We start from the raw sequence: 21,024 nt of genomic DNA, 5'->3' as shown, positions 1-21,024 counted from the left end.
TTCAGATAGCCAAAAGCATATTAAGGCAGGAAGACCCTCTCCTCGCCCTGTTGACATACAGAGCTACACCCTCTTCTTCCACTGGAGCCAGTCCAGCGGAATTGCTCATGGGTAGGAGACTCAGAACCACCTTACCCACATTGCAGCATAACCTGAAACCGGCCTGGCCTAAAGAGGAACTGATCAAAACCGCTGACGCCGCAGCCAAATCGAGGCAGGCTTTCTACTACAACCGCAGGAACGGCGTGCGGACACTGCGCCCACTGAACTCGGGTGACGCAGTACTCACCAAACCTGATGGACAGAAAACATGGACAATGCCAGCAGTTGTTCACAGTCAGAGCTCCACTCCCAGATCCTGCATAGTGGAGACAGCTCAAGGTGAACATTACAGAAGGAACAGGCGCCACCTGTTGGCTACACCCAAAACACTCACCTCTGTCAGCAGGGATCCTGACCATGTCACTCCAGGGGAGAGTGGAAACACGGATGAGTCCCGAGCAGCAGAAATGCCAACTTCCACACCATATGTTACTCGCTCTGGCAGGGTGAGCAAGCCAGCAATCCGGCTGGATTTGTGAGGCGTATGGACTTGTGTACTGTGGGAGATTTTTAATTTTTTGTGAAAAGGGGGGTGATATACAGGTTAAAATTGTTGGCAGTAAATGTTCAGATAAATGTTTAGAAAATAATCTTAGAGGGGGAGAATAATGAATGAAAGGTCACGTGTTTAACTTGACCTACTCACGGATGTACGTGCAGTGCGTGTGACGTATACAGGAAGTGAGAAGCGCATGTTATGAAGGTTGTATGTCGGATGAACGCTAGTAAAAGCTACACAGTTAAGAACCTACGAAGTCGGCTCGTTCTTGAATTATTCTTATGTCAGTAAGACAAGGCGTCTACGGACATTACAATCAGTACTGTGAAATCTCGGGTATGCTCTTTGTATTTTGCAGCAGATGACTACAATGGGGACAGATACTCAAATGTGCAATACTCTGGTTTATATTTATACTGCATTAGTACTGCATTCATATTCTGCATATATTTTTACATATTATATATATATGTGTATATATATATATATATATATATATATATATATATATATATATATATACACACACACATAGTTATATATATAGTTATATATATAGTTATATACTTATATGTAGTTATAATTATGTAATATATAGTTATATATTGTAGTATAATGCACATATTTTAACATATTTCTTATTTTTCTATACATGTTGTTGTTATAAATTGTAGTATAATGCACATATTTTTACGTATTTCTTATTTTGTCTATTTTTCTTGTAATTTCACTTATTCATATATGCACACACACACACACACACATATATATATATGCATTCCCTCTTGTGGAATGTGAGCAACTGTAACTTGACCCAATTTCCCCTCGAGGATCATTAAAGTATTTCTGATTATGACTATTTTGATAGTTTTTCTTAGCCATGCAAAACCTGGAATAGTCATTGAGTTTGAAATGGCTGTTCTTCAAAATGTCTTTTCAGCCAGTCGTGCCATGCTGCAGATAGATCTAGTCACGTTTGAAATAACACATCTAAGCCATGGAGAGAACCCTGGCATTTACTGAAACAGTTGTTCAAAAATATGATAAACATTTTGTATTACACATTGATATTTCATCCTTTTTTGGTCTGTACATTTTTTTCACTAAAAAAGTGCATAAAAGGTTCTGATCAATTGTCTTGTTTCCATAACAGGACACCACACTAGCCTATAGCTATTACTTTGTTGGCCTAAACAGCATATTCACTCAATGGTCATCTGCCGCCCATGCTGGTCTTGGTTGTCTTTCCAGTTTCTCTTCGGGATCCGCAAGAAAGTATCCAGCACAATGCTCTCCATGTAAGGAAGAAAACTTCCATTCATCGTAACACACACGGTCTGTCTCAGGGTTGGTGTCAACGAGAGTATCCAACAAAAACTGCCCACGCTGAAATTCATTGCAGCAGAATGATTCACCTTCTGTTGGCATCAGAGGGCAATCTGAGTTACAGTACCACCAGTTGCTGTTTGCTCTCAGCAGCTGAGGTTGTGGATGGTCACCGCTGGCTATATGCTCTTGCTCAGCTAATGCAGCTGCAGTAGCCTTGGCTTCCCTTCACTACATTTCTTCAGTTTTTATACTCTGGCTCGAATAAATACGGTGGAATATCCAAGTCAGCCAACAAAATTGTTAAATGTATCCTCGTCCATCATATCCTCTGCACTCATATTTTGGATGCCATTTTTGCTTTTGGAAACGTAGCTCATTTGCAATACAAGCAAAGATAACAAGAAGGTTTTATTCTTGAGTGGCATCTAGAGCATGCCCCCCCCCCCCCCCCCCGGAGGAGGAGACTAGGAATCCAAACTGAATTTACCCGTAGTTCTTTGTCACCAACTCGGTCACCGACGTGTCAAATGATGACACTGGTGCCAGAAGAAGAACAGATTTTGCAACTAGATCCAAGAGTCACGGAGAAAATTGAAAACAACTGTAGACAGTCTTCACACAATATCCTGAATTCGGATAGATAGAGATAAGGTTGAAAATCGGCGAAGTGGTCCTTTTACTCTGAAAACTGTTGGAATTTGAAAAGCCAAAATAAACGTTTTTGATGGAGCCCAGAGTAAACAATATATCTTTGACAGCCCAACAATCCAAAGACTTTCTCCGATATGTCCCAAAATGTGAGTCGGCTCATGAAAGATATGTCACTAATATCCTGCCATCTGCTGCTCCTTTGAGTGCTTCCATTAGGAAGACAGATACTGCAGCTGGATAAAACAATGCATCATGACAAAAAAAAAAAGGCTCCCTTCCACTTCCTCAAGGCACAGAAACAATACTGTAATTGTTGAACTTCCACTTTAAGCTGGAAAGATACAAATAACAGCCAAGTAAACAGGCCTTTGCGAAGCTTACCCTGCAACCCCACCCCAAGAGGATGAGCATATGTGAAAATGTGTGTGTGTGTGCGTGTGTGCATGCGTGCGTGTGTGTGTACCTATGTGTATTTCCTGCTGAAGATCAATAGTCATAGATTGCCTGATGCATACCTCCACAAATTTAAAGGTTAGGCTGGTCTTTGTCATGTAAAGGCCGGCATTGGACTGAATAGGTTACCTCAGGCTAGAGTTACTGCCTGTCAGTATCACAGGCAGGAACAGGGTTTAACCCACACATAGATGTGATGCAGCAGTTAGTTGTGAATCTATGAACTGCAAAGGTTTTAGTGTCCTTCAATATCTTGCTTGTCTGTTTGTGAAATATAATTGTGGGTATGATCTAACGGTAATTCAGTTACAACAATCAAACAAAAGTCAATTTCTGCATATTATTTCAAGTGTTCTGAGAGTGACAGAAGAAACTGAGGCACAGTATAAACAGCACCATATGTCATAATTTAGAATAGAATATATTTATTCTGCATTGTTACAATCTATCATGAAGCCTGTTTGGTGCTTCAGCCAAGCTATAGTACTGTATTCTGTAAAGGCATTTGCTGAAAAACACTGCCTGTCTTATAAGTTAGTCACAGCTCTCGCTGGAAGCAGAAATTGGTAAGCACAAGAATAAACCACCTCTCATCTCTACGGCTCAAGGATGGCAATAAGGGGGCACAGAAAAAAATGGAATGAGCAATGACTCCAAAGCCTCAGCACAAGACACTGGCTGGAATTTGTTTTTTTTTTTGCAAATGCATTAGGACTGTCTTTACTGCAGCAGACAGCCTGGTAAAAGTGACTCAGTTAATGGATTTTAAGCCCCCCGTGCAGCATGTCACTGTGCTGTGTTAGCACCCACTCTGACAAGAGGCGTTAAAATAAGATCAACCCAAAAGAGTCAGAAAAGAAAATAACACCACAACGTCTTTGATCCTCCAAGTCATGCTTCACAGAGCCGAAGGCTTTATCAGTCCCTGCGAATGCGTATTAATCAGCGACACAGAAGCTTGTGAGTGTGTTTCATTTCAGAACACTATTTAATGTAACACTAATGGTTTTTGAAAGCATAAACAAAATGTATTTAGCAACTTTGAAGTCAGGGATTCACTTAAGTAGAATAAAAAATAAAAAACAGAAAATATACACACTGCTTGAAAATGATGCAATTTTTTTTCTTTATTGTTTCCATACAGACTGGATCAGGCTCTGGTCTTTGATATTGTTTTGTCTGCATTCCATTAGTCTCTGGGAAGTGTGAGTGTGTGTGTGTGTGTGTGTGTGTGTGTGTGTGTGTGTGTGTGTGTGTGTGTGTGTGTGTGTGTGTGTGTGTGTGTGTGTTTGTGTGTGTGTTTGTGTGTGCGTGCGGGGGGTGGGGAGTGATTGAGTAAATTGACGATGAAATGCCGTTTTCAAATCAACACTTCCCAGGGCACTGAAGAGACTATTGGAATGCTGTTTTGAGTAAAAAATGTTGGTGCATTTGCCTGAGCATGGCCGTGTAGATTGCCTGCCGGTTTTCTCTTGTGCCCGGGGCATGATGTGGGATAGAAACAGACAAAACAGCTCTATTAACATTCCCCCATTAATTTATTATAAGCTTTCATCTCACTCACCACAGGGACATAGAGAACAAACTTATTTTATGTAAATGCTAAAACCATAAAAACCCATTCAGTTTAGCAAAATGGTAATCTACCAGGTACAATGTGTGTCTTTACTTGGGGAAAATCCAGTTTGAGTCATTTTAATATATTCACGTGGCCCTGCTACTTACTGTTTTCAAGCCACATTGCACACAACTGCTACACTGAGGTTCAGTTGATGAGAGGACAGCGAGGGACATACTACATTCAGCGTAGGAGGAGAAAATGTCCCATTGATGTTCACTTTTTTTAAGGATATTAATGTTAAAAATAGTTTAATTATAATGTAATTTACAAATCATGTTTTGATTGTATATTCTAAACTGTACCACAACGGGGAAACTTCATATAGGGGACTATTTGCCAGTCCTATCTTATTTCCATCAGAAGGGAATTTTTTTTTTTTGAATTTTACATTTTCTCCTTTAGCAGATGCTTTTCTCAAAAGTGACTTCCAAGAGAGACAGCAATTAGCAGTGTTGGGCAGTAACACTGCTACTTACAGCTTACTTATTACTAGTTTCACTACGATTCTCAGTAGTTTGGTGGTAGCGTCGCTGTTTTCTGAATTAAATAGCTTTTCTTTAGCAAAGCTCTTTTATTGATCAAGTAGTGCACACAAGCTACATTTTCCACAGCATTTCTGAAGCCAAAGCATAGCAGAACTTTCTGCTGCGGTCTGAGATAAAACTGATACACACACACACACACACACACACACACACACACACACACACACACACACACACAAAAACATACACACACTCTCGACACCTGTCTTTTGTCATTAAGTGGAGAACTTTTTTTTTCCTTTTTTTTGTTTTACAACTGACTAGTTTTGGAGTAGTGAGAGAAGAGACCACTTACTACTGTTTAATTGAACTGAACATCTTTTGCTGCCTATGTGCTTGACTGACGGTTTTATTGATCACTGAGATAACATTGACTTGGAATGAAGTTGGTTCAATGTAAAAAGATAAAATATATTCCATATAGTAAACTACTTTTGCCATGTTGCTGTAACTTAGCTTGCTACATTACTCTGGGGGGTAACTTCAGCACAGTGAAGCTTCCTTTAATGTCGCATAACTAGCAGCTTAGCTCACTACATTTTCAACGTAGCTTGCCAAACACTGGCAATTAGCATGTATCGTTTTGTGTCAACCATCAGGCATCTCAGAGCTTTGAATGGTGACAATATTATAGCCCAGAATACATGTTATATCTAGTGTAATTAGTGTAAGTGTGAAACAGGATAGATCAACGATAGTGATGCAAGTAATAGGTGATTAACATTTTTCTGAACAGGGGCGTCCAGGTGGCATGGTGGTCTATCATGTTGCCTACCAACAAGAGGATCACCAATTCGAATCCCCGTGTTACCTCCGGCTTGATCGGGCATCCCTACAGACACAATTGGCCGTGTCTGTAGGTGGGAAGCCAGATATGGGTATGTGTCCTGGTCGCTGCACTAGCGCCTCCTCTGGCTGGTCGGGGCACCTGTTCAGAGGGCAGGGGGAACTGGGGGAATAGCGTGATCCTCCCATGTGCTACGTCCCCCTAGAAAAACTCCTCACTGTCAGGTGAAAAGAAGCGGCTGGTGACTCCACGTGTATCAGAGGAAGCATGTGGTAGTCTGCAGCCCTCCCTGGATTAACAGAGGGGGTGGAGCAGTGACCAGGAGGGCCCAGAAAAGTGGGGTAATTGGCCGGATACAATTGGCGAGAAAAAAAAAGGGGGGGGGTTGGCTGGACGATTCGACAAATCAGTTTCATAGTCACGTTAAGAGAACATATCTGGATTAAAGTATGCCTGGAAAAGAAATGTTTCTAAGACTTTCTTACATGAAATAAGTAAGTCTGCAGCCCTAATGGAACGATTTTGCAAGACGAGTGAACCGTCTTGACCAAGCGCTCAGCCCTTGTACCGTGGACCTAGATAGCAGCCTTCCGGAGGCAGAACCAAGATGCCAAGATGATGAGATGATTTCAGCAAACAGAGATCCAGGGAATAGTTTAATGAGGAGTAATCTGAGAAACATGAGTATGATGTAATACCCCCCCCCATTTTCAGTTTTACTGAAGATCAACTTGTTAACCCACTACAGTACAAACACATAATAGATGCTTGATGAGTGCGTCCCTAAGTTGCGCAGGGATTTCCTCTTTTTCCCATATTTTAAGTAGCAGGACAAGGATATGTCTAAGGAGTTTGGGTCCACTTGCCCTCAGTACTTCTGCCAGTATTCTATCAGGACCAGCAGCCTTGCTGATTTTCACCTTCCTTGACATCCTTGACTTTTCTTAGACTAGGTGGTGCTGCCATGCCTCTTCTTTGGGTTGTTGAAGTTCTTTGAGATCCTCAATCTTGGGGCTAGAGTTCAAGTTTAAAAGGTCCTGGTAGTGCTCGACTTGTTGTGTGTGCCCGTCTTTGGAGCGAAGGAGGGTTAGACAGCAGTGGTTGGGACCATATATAGCTTTAGTAGCGTCAAAGCAGGCCCTGGTATCCCCAGAGTCTGCAAGATGTTGGATCTCAAGGGTCTTCTTCATCCACCACTGGTTCTTCAATTCCTTGACCCGGCTTTGGAAGGCTGACTTTACTCTTGTATTGGCAACTCATTTATTTTGGCAGTTGATGTCATTCTGCCAGACGGTAAAGGCTTGCCTCTTGATGTTGATTAACTATTGGATTTCCAGGTCATTGTCATCAAACCAATCTTGGTGGTTTTACAGGTGCCAGTGATTGGAGTCCTGAGCATATCCCAGTGGCTTTCAACATCATCTGAAAAAAAAAAAAAAGCATATACACACACACACACACACACACACACACTCACACACTTTTGAAGTAAATGACCCCCCCCCCCCCCGGGCATCGTGTTGAAAGTCTCACATTATAAGGTGCAGTTGTGTTAAACTGTGAACAGTTATGGCAACAAAAAAAAAACAACAAATGTGCAATTTTAAACTAAAACCATTACATAGAGTAACTGTAGACCTACGAACAAATGTATTGTATTGGAAGTATTTGGCTAAAGTGGGCCTTTAATGCTATAAAATGGCATGCAGGCAGCTATCATTTTTCTTTTTTAATTCATATTCATTCCTGGGCATATTTTCTTCAGACCTAAGAATAAGAGCACATTACAGCAAGCTCTAATTTATTTTTACTGGACTTTCTTTTAATATCAAAAATAGCCATGACAATGAAAATAAGTATATCATTTAGAGTTGCAGAATAGAGTATATGTGGCTTGTCTTTTTTGCAAAACAAAACTGAAATCTTTCAAACAAAGAGAAAGGGAAATTGGCTTCCAGCCTAAGCAACAGGTAACCTTTCAGAAAATTGAGTTTTTTTTTCCATCAGCATAATTGTCACCTCTTCAGTGACTTAAAGGGCATGCTTTAAATCGATTCGCAATTTAGGCACAAAGGGATGGTTATTTTTTTAAAAGCCTTATCCTATCCGGTACAATTCTCTACTGTACGTTACTGAATTATTTTCCCTAACAAGGTTGAGTTTTTGCTCTGATTCTCTAAGATAACAATCAATGGAAAAATGCATTCATATGCAAATACAAAGGGGGAAAATTGATGTTCCCCAAGCTGTCTCATCCTTCATATCGTAGCTTCCTTCCAATCAATATGTTGAGGGAAAATAAAAGAATTAGAGGTCTTTGTTAAGGTTATTGTTTGACTGTGGAAAGTCCACAAAGAGTGATCTTATAATAGGAAATTTGTTAGGGCATGCAGTACATAAAGACACACACCTCACAACAATAGCAAATGAGTCAATTGTAAAAAAAAAGCTACTAGTTTGCAAGACTATAGTGTGTATTACGACCTTATATTGGCCTACAGTTTACAAGCTCAGTTAAATTCAAAACAAGCCATTTTCAAATTAAGTCTGAAAAGTTTTAAATTTAGAAAAAAATTCCTTTTATTTAAATCTGCAAGGCTTTTACTGTATTTACATAATTCAACTTGTACTGAAACAAAAGTCTTATTTTGATATTTGTTCCCATTATTTGCTACGGTTAATATGTTTCCCATTTTGTGCTTTTACTCTATGTTCACACAGAACACACATAAAAAAAAACAAATAAAAAAAAAAAACAACATGTAATGCAACCATATTAAGTTACCCTGGTGCTTGGTTAAGTTAGCTATGAATTTTTTAACCTTCCTACCATTCTGAACAAACGGTCCCAGCCATTTCTGTGTGTAAAACAAGCTTAATTATTCTAGTCTAATGTTTGGGAGGATATATTTTCAGTTTCCAAAGGGCTTGAGGAGTCATTAGAATATTAATCAAAGTTTTCTCCAATTTACTGTAGCAATTCCCATATCATTGTCACAAGTGCTGAAGCTGGTATTCAATCAGAATCAGATTTATTGGCCATGTAGGTTTGCACAAACATGGAATTTGACTTCAGTTCCATGGCTCTCACAGTGTACTTAACATAGAATAACAAAACATCAACTCGAAAATCTTCAGAAGGATTGACTATATACAGGTGAAATACAGGCAAAATGAGAGGCAATAAAGTGCAATGGTGCAGAGAATATATCAGAGATGCTGAAATAAACGTTAGCAGGTTACTTACATAAATGTCTGAGGTAGATGGACATGACAGAGTGTACCATTATACATACAATGTACAGTGTATACAACCTGCTGCGTAGCTGTGGGGGAGTAGGTGTGCCTGGGCCCACCAACTTGGCACTCAGGCCCACCCAGTCAGAAGGCTTTCTTTATTGCTGGATGATCCAGTGAATAGCAGTCAAAACATACTGTTTCAATTATCTGACTATGCGACCAATTAAAAAAAAATCTTGTTTCTTGCTTCTTGTTTACCATATGATGAAAGGTAAGTTTTTTTGAGTGGTAGTGCATTTCACAAATGCCAGATTGTGAGCATCCCCTCCTCTTTCAACTCAATGTACAGCCCGCGTACTGCAAAGAGGAACAGAAGCCTACTTTCTGCTAGCTAGCTACTTGTAATGTTGGTTAAGATAAAAATCATGGCTAAACAAAACAGTTTGCTTAAGTTTGTCACAAAAAAGATGTGAGGAGCAGGAGGAAGAGAATTCAGCTCAAATTTAGACATTATTCACAACTCACCACCCACACCAAGTCCAGTCATATCCTGCTGTAATAATCACAAGTGAGCTAACTTACAATTTCAGACTGTAGTAACTGTTTGCCTATTTTACTGTTCTTGTTTACTGGGTATAGTTTTTGTTCAGTGTACTATGGGGTTTCATGTTGATGATGCTGCATCTGCCGTGTGTGTGTGTATGTGTGTGTGTGTGTGTGTGCACGTGCGTGCGTGCGTGTGTGTGTGTGTAATGTTGTGCAAGTGTACACTTAACAAGAGCTAGCTCAAAGTTCAATTCACAGATTAAAATGAACTAGTTCATGTTCATGGTTCACAATTTTAAATTTTGAACTAAGTTCAAAGTCCCAAAAAATGAACTAGTTGTCATTCATTTCTTCCATTTTTTATTTTTATTTTTTAAACGAGCTACTCTGATGGTTGGATGCTTCAACTCACTGTGTCATTTCAAATTCACTGCCGACGTGGCTGACATTTCTCAGACTTTTTTTCAGAGCCACAGGGTACAATTTGCATAAAAATGTGACATTTTTTTCCCCATTGGAATCTGTACTGATTTGTTCATGAAACTTCTTCAAATATTCATATAAACTGGCTTCAGCAGTACTGGTAGCTCCTTCTGAATTGCCAGTTGTACTAGCCATGTCGGCATGCACATTGCTGGGTATACTGGGAGAAGGATGCTGAATATGGAGCTGCCAGGGAAGAGGAAAAGAGGAAGGCCAAAGAGGAGGTTTATGGATGTGGCAAGGGAGGACATGCAGGTGGTTGGTGTGACAGTGGAAGATGCAGAAGACAGGAAGAGATGGAAACAGATGATCTGCTGTGGCGACCACTAATGGAAGCAGCCAAAAGTAGTAGCAGTAATAGTTGTATAATTTTAACCTTTTAATTGACATTATATAGTAAAACTTCATAGAATTCATACCATTGTAAATACAGCATACTATTTTTGATGAACATAGTATTGCATTTAACTTTGCACTCTATACAGTGAAACTTTTTTGAATAAAATCCACTTAATTATTAATTCATTATTAACCATATAATCTATCGCTGTCTGTCATCTGTGTGTGTGTGTGTGGGTGTGTGTGTGTGTGTGTGTGTTGTGTGTGTGCGCGCACACGTGTGTTGAGTGATACCAATCACCTAAGCTCATCTCTACCAAAATGGAAACTGTACAAGGTTCAATCCTCAGCCACTTCATTCCCAGTGGCTTTGGAGTTGCTCTTTCCAAGAGCTTTGGAGGGAAGGTGGGGTGAACACTTAAAAGGATTAGCTTTCTTATATAAAAAGTCCAAAGCAGATAATTTTATCAGTGAGCTCATCCTCTCACAGCGTCCTTCGATAAGCCTGTAAACTATAGAGACATAAGGTGCAATCTCTTCAATAAGAAATGTAGGATATCATATGATAAGAAGCTTTCACTTTTGACCACTTTATTACCATATGGGTAATATATGGCTAGACAACTAAATAGCTAATGAATGCTTGGACAAAGGCAATACACATCGTTATTCTCCAACGCTACCCATTTTCCTAAAATTTTGATTATTATATCCAGTTTAATTTTCTTTGCAACTGTATTTTCTTTTTGTAAAATAAATGTTAATTGTGGGTTTTTTTCTCAAACACTTTTGTCACCCTTTGTCTTTGCTGTAAAGGGAAAAATGGGTAGAGTTTAATCCTATAACAAAGCAAAGCATTATTCAAGCTACTTTTAGAGGAAGGCACAGTAAATTTAGCCTGAATAAGCTGCCTTGTATGAATAAAGATGTACTGTTGGGGATATTCACAAAAATATCGTCAGTATGTAGGTGTATTTTCTGATGTTTTGTGTTTTTTAAGTTATTATTTCCAATAAAAATGGGATAAAGAACAATAAACATAGCTGAGGCAACATTTAATGGATTTTTATCCATACTTTCTTTTAGCAGTTTGTCAGCAAAGCTCATAATTTTCAATAACTCATTCCAATTGAAGCAGCACATAAACACACACACACACACACACACACACACACACACACACAAATGAATAAAATCAACTTTAAAGTACATTAGGGGGCCAATATAACCTATTAAAATTACTTGTATGTTTATTTGCCTTAGCATAAAGTTAAGACCTCGGACTTAGATGAAATATACAAAGACACAGTCATTTTAACCTCATACAACTGTTTCTATCAACATGATCTTAAAGCAACAAGAGCAAAAGCTACTTCAGTTTTGTTTGGAGAAACAAATCACCATAGCTGATTAAAAAAAAAGAAACAGCCAAAATTATATCTTAGATTTGTTTTACCTGAGTCAATAGAAGTATCCTAGCGCTATTAAATACACAAAGTGTTTACACATGGCACTGGATTCTGATGGATGGCGGGGTATATGACTCAGGTGTATTTTTCTGAAGTGGTTGTTATGGAAACAAAGTAAGAAGAAAAACCTCGGGACTAGCCTGCAGGGAAGTAACACATCATTTTCTGTGGGGCACCAGCGAGAACGGGAAAATAAATAAATAAATGAAAGCCTATTGGGAAATTTGATACAATAATAACTAGTGGATAAACCCCAGAAATGTCCAAACGGACTGAAAATTTGGAAGAGATAAATATGACCAAAAATTACACGTTAGAATGACAGATTATTATGTCTGCAAAAAAACAAAAACACCCACAATGTTCATTGGCTATGCTGTAATAAGGGCAGTCTGTTTTTTTGTTTTGTTTTGTTTTTTAGTGTCATACCTGATGTGGTTAAGATTAAGGTCAAGGTTAGGTTGAGGTTGCTTACAATTTCATCACATTGAAAAAATTGTCTGTCGTCTCTTCTCCAGCCATGTCATTTCCAACACAATGTTTCTGAAATAATGATCGCTTCCTTCTCTGACTGTTGCTCAAGTGTCAGTCAAAAATGCTTTCATGAGTTGTCTAAACGTTTGTTTACACAGTGTCAATAATATAGATAGCAATAATTTGTGTAATAGTTTACATTATGTGCGTACAGTTATTCTATTGTCTCACTTGTGGCTAACATTATTTTTGTCAAAAGCACTACTGAGAATATGTCATATTATATAATATTTAATATAATATAATTATAATATCTCTCTCTCTCTCACACACACACACACACATATATACACTCACTGGCCACTTTATTAGGTACACCTTGCTAGTACCGGGTTGGACCCCCTTTTGCCTTCAGAACTGCCTTAATCCTTCGTGGCATAGATTCAAAAAGGTACTGGAAACATTCCTCAGAGAGTTTGGTCCATATTGACATGATAGCATCACGCAGTTGCTGCAGATTTGTCGGCTGCACATCCATGTCGCGAATCTCCCGGTCCACCACATCCCAAAGGTGCTCTATTGGATTGAGATCTGGTGACTGTGGAGGCCATGTGAGTACAGTGAACTCATTGTCATGTTCAAGAAACCAGTCTGAGATGATTCGAGCTTTATGACATGGCGCGTTATCCTGCTGGAAGTAGCCATCAGAAGATGGGAAGACTGTGGTCATAAAGGGATGGACATGGTCAGCAACAATACTCAGGTAGGCTGTGGCGTTGACACGATGCTCAATTGGTACTAAGGGGCCCAAAGTGTGCCAAGAAAATATCCTCCACACCATTACACCACCACCACCAGCCTGAACCGTTGATACAAGGCAGGATGGATCCATGCTTTCATATTGTTGACGCCAAATTCTGACCCCACCATCCAAATGTCGCAGCAGAAATTGAGACTCATCAGACCAGGCAACATTTTTCCAATCTTCTATTGTCCAATTTTGCTGAGCCTGTGCGAATTGTAGCCTCAGTTTCCTGTTCTTAGCTGACAGGAGTGGCACCCGGTGTGGTCTTCTGCTGCTGTAGCCCATCTGCCTCAAGGTTCGACGTGTTGTGCGTTCAGAGATGCTCTTCTGCATACCTCGGTTGTAATGAGTGGTTATTTGAGTTACTGTTGCCTTTCTATCAGCTCGAACCAGTCTGGCCATTCTCCTCTGACCTCTGGCATCAACAAGGCATTTTCGCCCACAGAACTGCCGCTCACTGGCTATTTTCTCTTTTTCGGACCATTCTCTGTAAACCCTAGAGATGGTTGTGCGTGAAAATCCCAGTAGATCAGCAGTTTTTGTAATACTCAGACCAGCCCGTCTGGCACCAACAAACATGCCACGTTCAAAGTCACTTAAATCACTTTCTTCCCCATTCTCATGCTCGGTTTGAACTGCAGCAGATCGTCTTGACCATGTCTACATGCCTAAATGCATTGAGTTGCTGCCATGTGATTGGCTGATTAGAAATTTGCGTTAACGAGCAGTTGGACGGGTGTGCCTAATAAAGTGGCCGGTGAGTGTATATATAATGTAAGAAATTGTGTGGCGGACAAAAGTGTACAAAACTCGTGTCTTGTATATAATTATTTTATAAACTAGTAACTAAATGAATATAACTATACTAAAATTTCCACAATTAGGATTTCAAATTGTGTAGTGAAAGATATATGTGCATCTGTTAAATAAATACATAAATCTGTTGCGTTGTATAGACCTTTAGGATGGGCGCATGATGACAAATGTTAGAGAAGCATTTTACTCTGTCAACCTCTTAACAGAGAAAAATGAGAAGGAAGAAATAAAAATGAGGAAATTGCAGTGTCAATGTTTGTCTTTGACTGGTAGTGACAAACAGCCAAAAGGCCAGTCAAATTACAAGCATGGTCCAACCCCCTAATGATACACCAATCCATCACCCAACTGAGCTGGCTCATCAATTTAATTGGTTTACGACTGGGGCCCACCCCAAAGTCCTGTCAAACGTCTGGCATCGGAAGTTTCTCATCGCCCTCTGCTTGTAAATATGCCAACCCTTAACCTCTCTTGTTTAGAAATTTACTAGACTCCATATCAGACTAGAGCACACAATTTAAAACAGGAGTGAGCGTTTCAAGTGAGCTCCATTTACATTTTATTTTCTATTGTTTTATAGCACATGTTTATACTTATGGTAGATCAGTGCACCATGCAGATCAAAAGAAAGACAAATCAGTGATATTCATTATTATTTTTACTAATTTGATTTCAACATTCCTTTACTCTTAACATTGTTATAAAGGGGCATATACATATACATAAGAGGGCAGGAAATTATAAGTAATAACTACCTCCTGCTCTTTTTCGAAAACACAATATTTATTGGATTATCTATAGAGAAGTATTTTTGTTGAAAAAATAGTTTTATTATACCATTTGTTGTTGTTTTTTTGTTTTATTTATGCTTGGTAATTTTTTCTTCGATTTTGCATGTTCGAAATAAAGACATTTGATTTGATTTGTTTTGAAAGTTCATTTGATATTCATAATCGACAAGCTTTTCTCTTTGTCTTTTTCCATTCTTTCTAACTTTTTCAACATTTTTTGCAGTCTGTGTAAAATATAATGTTTGTCTACTAACGGGGCTATACAAATAAAATTGACTTGACTTGACTTACTACTTTTTAGTGGAGGGTGTACACTAAAGACATATTGAAGAAAATAAAGACATGGTGAGAAATGTAACATACAAATTATTGACTGATGTAAACACTACATAAATATGATTTATTATTATTAATAATAATAATGATAATGATAATAATAATAATTAAATTTATATAGCACTTTTCTTGACACACAAAGCACTTCAAATTGAAGGGGGCAACTCACTTCAACCACCACCAATGTGTAGCACCCACCCGGGTGGGTGCTACACGATGCACGACAGCCATTTTGCACCAGAACGCTCACCACAAATCAGCTTGAGGTGGAGAGGTAGGACTCATTGAGCCAATTACACTGGGGGATGATTAGGTGGCCAGATGTAGAGAGAAAGGTTGGGAATTTTTGCTAGGACACCGGAGAACTCCCTACTCTTTGCGATAAGTGACATGAGATCTTCAATGACGTAAGTGAGTCAGGACCTCAGTTTAACGTCTCATCCGAAGGACGGATTGATTGATTACTTGAAAATGTTATGTAAAGCCTACCAGAGTGCATGCAAATGCAATAAAGTCAGACTATACCTAAAAGGCATAGGTTTAAAGATAAAAGAGAGATTATGTGGTAATGCAAGGATTATTTAAATATTTTTTTTAGAAAATGAAGTTTGCAACTCTGATTTTTTATTTTTTTTGTATAAGCAATTCCTCGAGGCTTAAATTGGCTTCCTTCATGCCACGTAAGCTGAGAACTGAACGATACTCAAAACTAGCTGCATACAAATGTTTATACATTTTCAGTAGCTTCATGTGCTTTGTTTACAACTAGATGGATGGCATCGAGATGTAAACAAAAGCAATGATTTGGAAAAGGAAGGCTCTTCCAAATGAGACAACTCAAGCATTTATGTTAGGCGGCCACATCTTCAGCATGTCAGACTAAGGTAGTACAACTATCGTACATCAATCAAACAACTAAATGCCAATGTATTGCTGTAGTTTACCATGATGATGATGTTACGCTATCCCACAGTGACTTCCATAAATGTCACACTGCCAACACATTAACTAGAGACACATATTCATACATTTATTCATTACTTGCACCTACCATGCAGCCAGATGAATCCAGCCGACGGTCAGACACACATTTGAAGTTCTTCTTGCAGCCCCCATTGTCCCTCGAGCAGTCACGCGCAGGTCCAAAAGATGCAAGCAAGTCATCCACTGTCTCAAAGTATGTAGACAACATGGCCTCTTCTCTGTAAAAGAGGTAGAAAAGTCTGAAAAAAACCCCAAAACAAAACAGATACTTCCCCATACATACTTAGACTTTAAATAGAGAAAAAGGAATTAATTTCACAAGCCCAAAGAGCTTATTTTAGTCCCTAAGCTATTTAACAGCTTGAGAGAACCCTGATGTTGCAGTAAGGTAACAGTAATAACCACCATGTAAACTATGTACGCAGTGTAGCTTAAACCGATGCACTTCTGACTATTCACAAATTATAAATTAAACTATATGACATTTTTTTGTGTACAACAAGCTGCTCCAAACAAATTGTCCCTAGCAGGATTAATAATACAGTTTGTATTGTATTGCATTGCATTGCATTGCATTGTATTGTATTGTATTGTATTGTACTGTATTGTATTGTATATTTCATTTGCATTTTGAATGTTATAATGATTATACTTGAAAATGCCAAAAATCCTGAAATGCAACATGGAAATATAAATCTAACTTGAATAAGAGCAATGTGGTTGAAAACATAAAATGTGTTTTCAGTGCTAAATCTAAATCCATCTTCAGCCTTGTGTGTCGCATCACAATAATATTATCTGTCCACAATAACTTAATTACTTCAAATTTTCATCAAAGAACATGGATGCATTATTGTGAAATACCAGGCATTCTTCTGTGAGCCTTAGCATTATTCAGTGTTTGGCAGAGTATGGTGACCTAAATTATTCTTGCAATAAGATATTATAATGGATGTAGAACTTCGAAAGGAATCAAATTATACCCATAAGTATGGAATTTGAGGTCACTTTTCTTTGTGCTATAATTCAAAGTAAGCACTTTTCTGGGACCCTTGCACAAAGTATAAAGGAAGGGATTGTATTAGAAAGAAAACTTTTAAGTTTCTTTTTAATATAATGAGCATGATAGCTCATCATAAAGGTTTCGATGAATTTTAATAATGACTCCTTGTGAAAAAATTCAAGGGTTTTGAAACAACCATGGTTTTTATATGCTTTTGGCATGGATCAGACACGAAAATCCCTGCACAATCCAAGATGAACAAAAGGACAACATAATCAATAACATTTCCAATACTAATCATAACAGTGTAAATATCACAGTCATCATCAGTTAAAGTACTAATATCTTTATGAATCCCCTAAGTCACCTTAATATCGTTTTTAGAACTAGTAGCATCAGAAACAATCTGATAAATCAAAATGTTTCAAAATCTGTGTCTTATCAACATCATCACTATACCGTATCATATTGTATGAGGACACCTGGAAGGTTAATTCAACAAAAGTTGCAAAAACAGTTTACTTTTTTCATTATGTAAGTTGATACTCACATCTAGGTAAATGTGTTTAGAATATGAGACAAACATACAAAATTAAATGGATAGCCCTTTGAGAATTTCAGTTGTCCAACCCAATTTTACAGATTGTGGCTCATTAGCAATACCGGATCCGTCTCTGAAAAGCTTTGAAGCTGTTTTGAAACTTTTCTTTTCTACACTGGTTATTAAGAAATACAACAATCCTGACCGCATATTGCAGAAGGCAAAAGTAAGAAATAGAAAAACTATAAGCAAAAAAGATAGTTTATGGAAAATAAAACCAGAGGCTAGCAGCACTTTAGGCATTGAAATGACCGAAATAGCTGGTTTTCAGTCTTGTTATCTTACAGAGACACAAGACCTGCAGCACAGGGATGAATCAAATCCTGTGTCTTACACCAGAAATCCCAAGAATATGAGCTGGACACAGCGAGATAGACAGAAAGAAAAAAAGAAGAAACAAAGAAAGAGACAGACTGAGAGAGATAGAAACAACCAAGAGAGAGAGAGAGAAAGTGACAGAGATAGAGACAGTGTGAAAGATTTGCACATAAGAGACAGAATCAAAGAATGACAATGAGATATAGACAGACAGAAAGAGAGTAAATTATCTGGATATAGCAATAGAAATAGAAAGACAAGGAGATAAAAAGAGATAGGTTGACATAGACAGAGATAGAGTCACAGACAACAGACAACAGACAACAGGACATGAACAGAGGTACTTGTGAGAAGGTGAGATTCTGCAGAGATGAAAATGGCATTCAAGTGAGACAAAAGACATTTCTGATTGGAAGTTTCCTTATCGGTGGATTTGCATAATGATGTATTTAGATAAGTGGCTCTTTTTCCTTATGCTGGACATGTAGATAGAAAAAGCCGGGGTTCTGCTGACGGTACACATAGTATGTCAGCACACAATCATAAACAGGCACACAAACACACACTAATAGATAGGTACATATGTAATTTTTTTTCTTTTTCTTAATTTTTCTCCCCAGCTGTACTTGGCCACTCTTCCGAACTGTCCCGGTCACTGCTCCACCCCCTCTGCCAATCCGGGGAGGGCTGCAGACTACCACATGTCTCCTCTGATACATGTGGAGTGCCTCAGTCCCCCTCCACCCCTGAACAGGTGCCCCGACCGACTAGAGGAGGCGCTAGTGCAGCGACCAGGACACATAACCACATCCGGCTTCCCACCCGCAGACACGGCAAATTGTGTCTGTGGGGACGCCTGACCAAGCCAAGGGTAACACGGTGATTTGATCTGGCGATCCCAGTGTTGGTAGGCAACGGAATAGAGCGCTACGCTACCCAGTCATAAGTAATTTTGAACCAAGGCTGTAACGGCAGATAATGAAGCTGAGATCTCTAAACGTGTTTAATCTAATATAAAGTCTCACTGCATACATTTTAGCAAACAGCTTTATTAATTGTTACTTATTTTTTTTCTTTCTTTCCTTCTTTTTTCTTTCTTTCTTTCACTGATACACCTGCATGTCAAAACAGCCATGTATGAAAATATCAACAAACTACAAGGACATTGCTATTTATAAGTGCACTTTGTAAGGCTATGTATAACTCGATGTGACATTAATTGTCCAGTCCAAAGTCAAAAATCCTATTGTGGTACGGGGGATGGCTTAGCCTCGGCTGCAAGCGGAGAGAGGGAACGTGGCTGGTGGGAGAGCAGACGCGTGTGTCAAACTAACAGCCTGTCCTTTTTCTACTGCAGTGTCGCCGGGTCCTGGCTGACTTTGCTCTGAAGAACATGCCAGGGTTTGTCCGATCCTTTCTCCCTCATAATCACCTAAAGCTCCTTATAAAGATGTGCACTTCTTTGTTGCTTGCTCTCTAAAATGGCTGTGATCTCTTTATCTCGAACCAACGTAAAGAAAAGGTCAGTCTCCTCATCCGACCACACAAAACGTGCCATGTTTTCAACTGTCATGTGACTCTGCATGCCATGTTGTGACTTAAATGCGAAAAATGTGTTTCCCATTTTAATTTTTTACTTTTTTGTTTTTTTTGTTTTGTTGAATCATCTGAAAAAACCCTCATGCGAGCATATACATTTTTTTTGCGTCATTTGAGTTTTTTTGAAATTCACGTTTCCATTACTCGCGTTTTAGTTCACAATTTCTGATTGGGCATTAAGCATGTTAATGGAAACCTGCCTGCTGGTGAACATTCAGGCAAACACAAGGCGGGTTTTCACTGCAGTTTTGCGCAAAATAGAATCCATTTTTTTTAAAGTTGACAAAACACAATTGCGAGTGGTCTGTGTTTCTATCGAGTGATGTTATGCAATTGAAACTGGGTTTTCTCCTCTCGTGACATAGCGATAGAGCTCCAAGACCTGGTAAGTGTTGGCACAGTGATTTCATTTGCATGCACCACAATAGCCGTGATGGTGTTGGATCGAAGGCAATGAGGGCATGTGACACAAGCAGTGATGTCACATGTTATATGATGTTAAACCCCTTATACCAGATTGTGTTATGGAGAGTTAGCTAATAGGGAGTTGAAGTTCAGAGAGAGCCAGCGGGTTAGCCACCCTGTTAAATGTTTTTTACTGGGGACACCTGAACCTCGGGTTAGCTGCTGCTGTTACATGGGAACAAATCTGGGCTCCGCTGAGCTATCAAACAGCCCCATCGTCTCCATCCGCCTAGCAAGCTACCCTACAATGCCACACTGGTGTTAGAAGTGGGACGGTGAGGCCATCGGAAGCGTGTAAGGCCAGAGGCGTGAGAAAGCTGGTATGCTGCAGTGAAGGGACACGCTTCCCGAAGGAGGGGGTAGTGTAACAACCACGGATGCCTAGACTCGCTAGCCCTTGGCTAACGCGTCGGACTCTTTAGCTGACTGGTTAGCACGGTGACCCGGGAGCAGGGAGTGATGAAGGAAGTGGAAAGAATGGTGAGTGAGTTTCTGTGGGATGGGAAGGGAGTTCGGATAGCAAGGAAGGTTATGGAAAATGAGCATGAAGATGGTGGTTTGAAATTAATCAATTTAGGGGTGAAAAAGAACACGCTTATGGTGAAAATGATGGTAAGATATTCAAGAAAAAAGGGGGCTCATGTATGGAAGGCGTTTTTAAAGGAGGTGATTTATAAATGTGGTGGGTGTGGGGAGAGTGGAGTGTATATGCAAATGAAGTGCATGCTAAGTGGAGTGTCTGAGTTTTACAAGGAGGTGCTGGGAGCG

At 39.2% G+C, this 21,024-nt stretch overlaps 1 protein-coding gene across 1 annotated transcript in view; it reads right to left on the bottom strand.

The window, feature by feature from the left end:
- LOC130121572 (astrotactin-2) overlaps positions 1-21,024 on the bottom strand; it is a 570,216-nt gene that overhangs the window by 183,922 nt on the left and 365,270 nt on the right. The window contains exon 12 of the mRNA XM_056290419.1: positions 16,338-16,488. Within this exon, the coding sequence (XP_056146394.1) occupies positions 16,338-16,488 (151 nt within the window). The remainder of the gene's footprint in view (positions 1-16,337; positions 16,489-21,024) is intronic.

Source organism: Lampris incognitus, chromosome 12 (assembly GCF_029633865.1).
Source record: "Lampris incognitus isolate fLamInc1 chromosome 12, fLamInc1.hap2, whole genome shotgun sequence".
NCBI lineage: Eukaryota > Metazoa > Chordata > Actinopteri > Lampriformes > Lampridae > Lampris > Lampris incognitus.
Note: the sequence above shows the minus strand (reverse complement) of the source record. Positions and strands in the feature narration are given on the sequence as shown.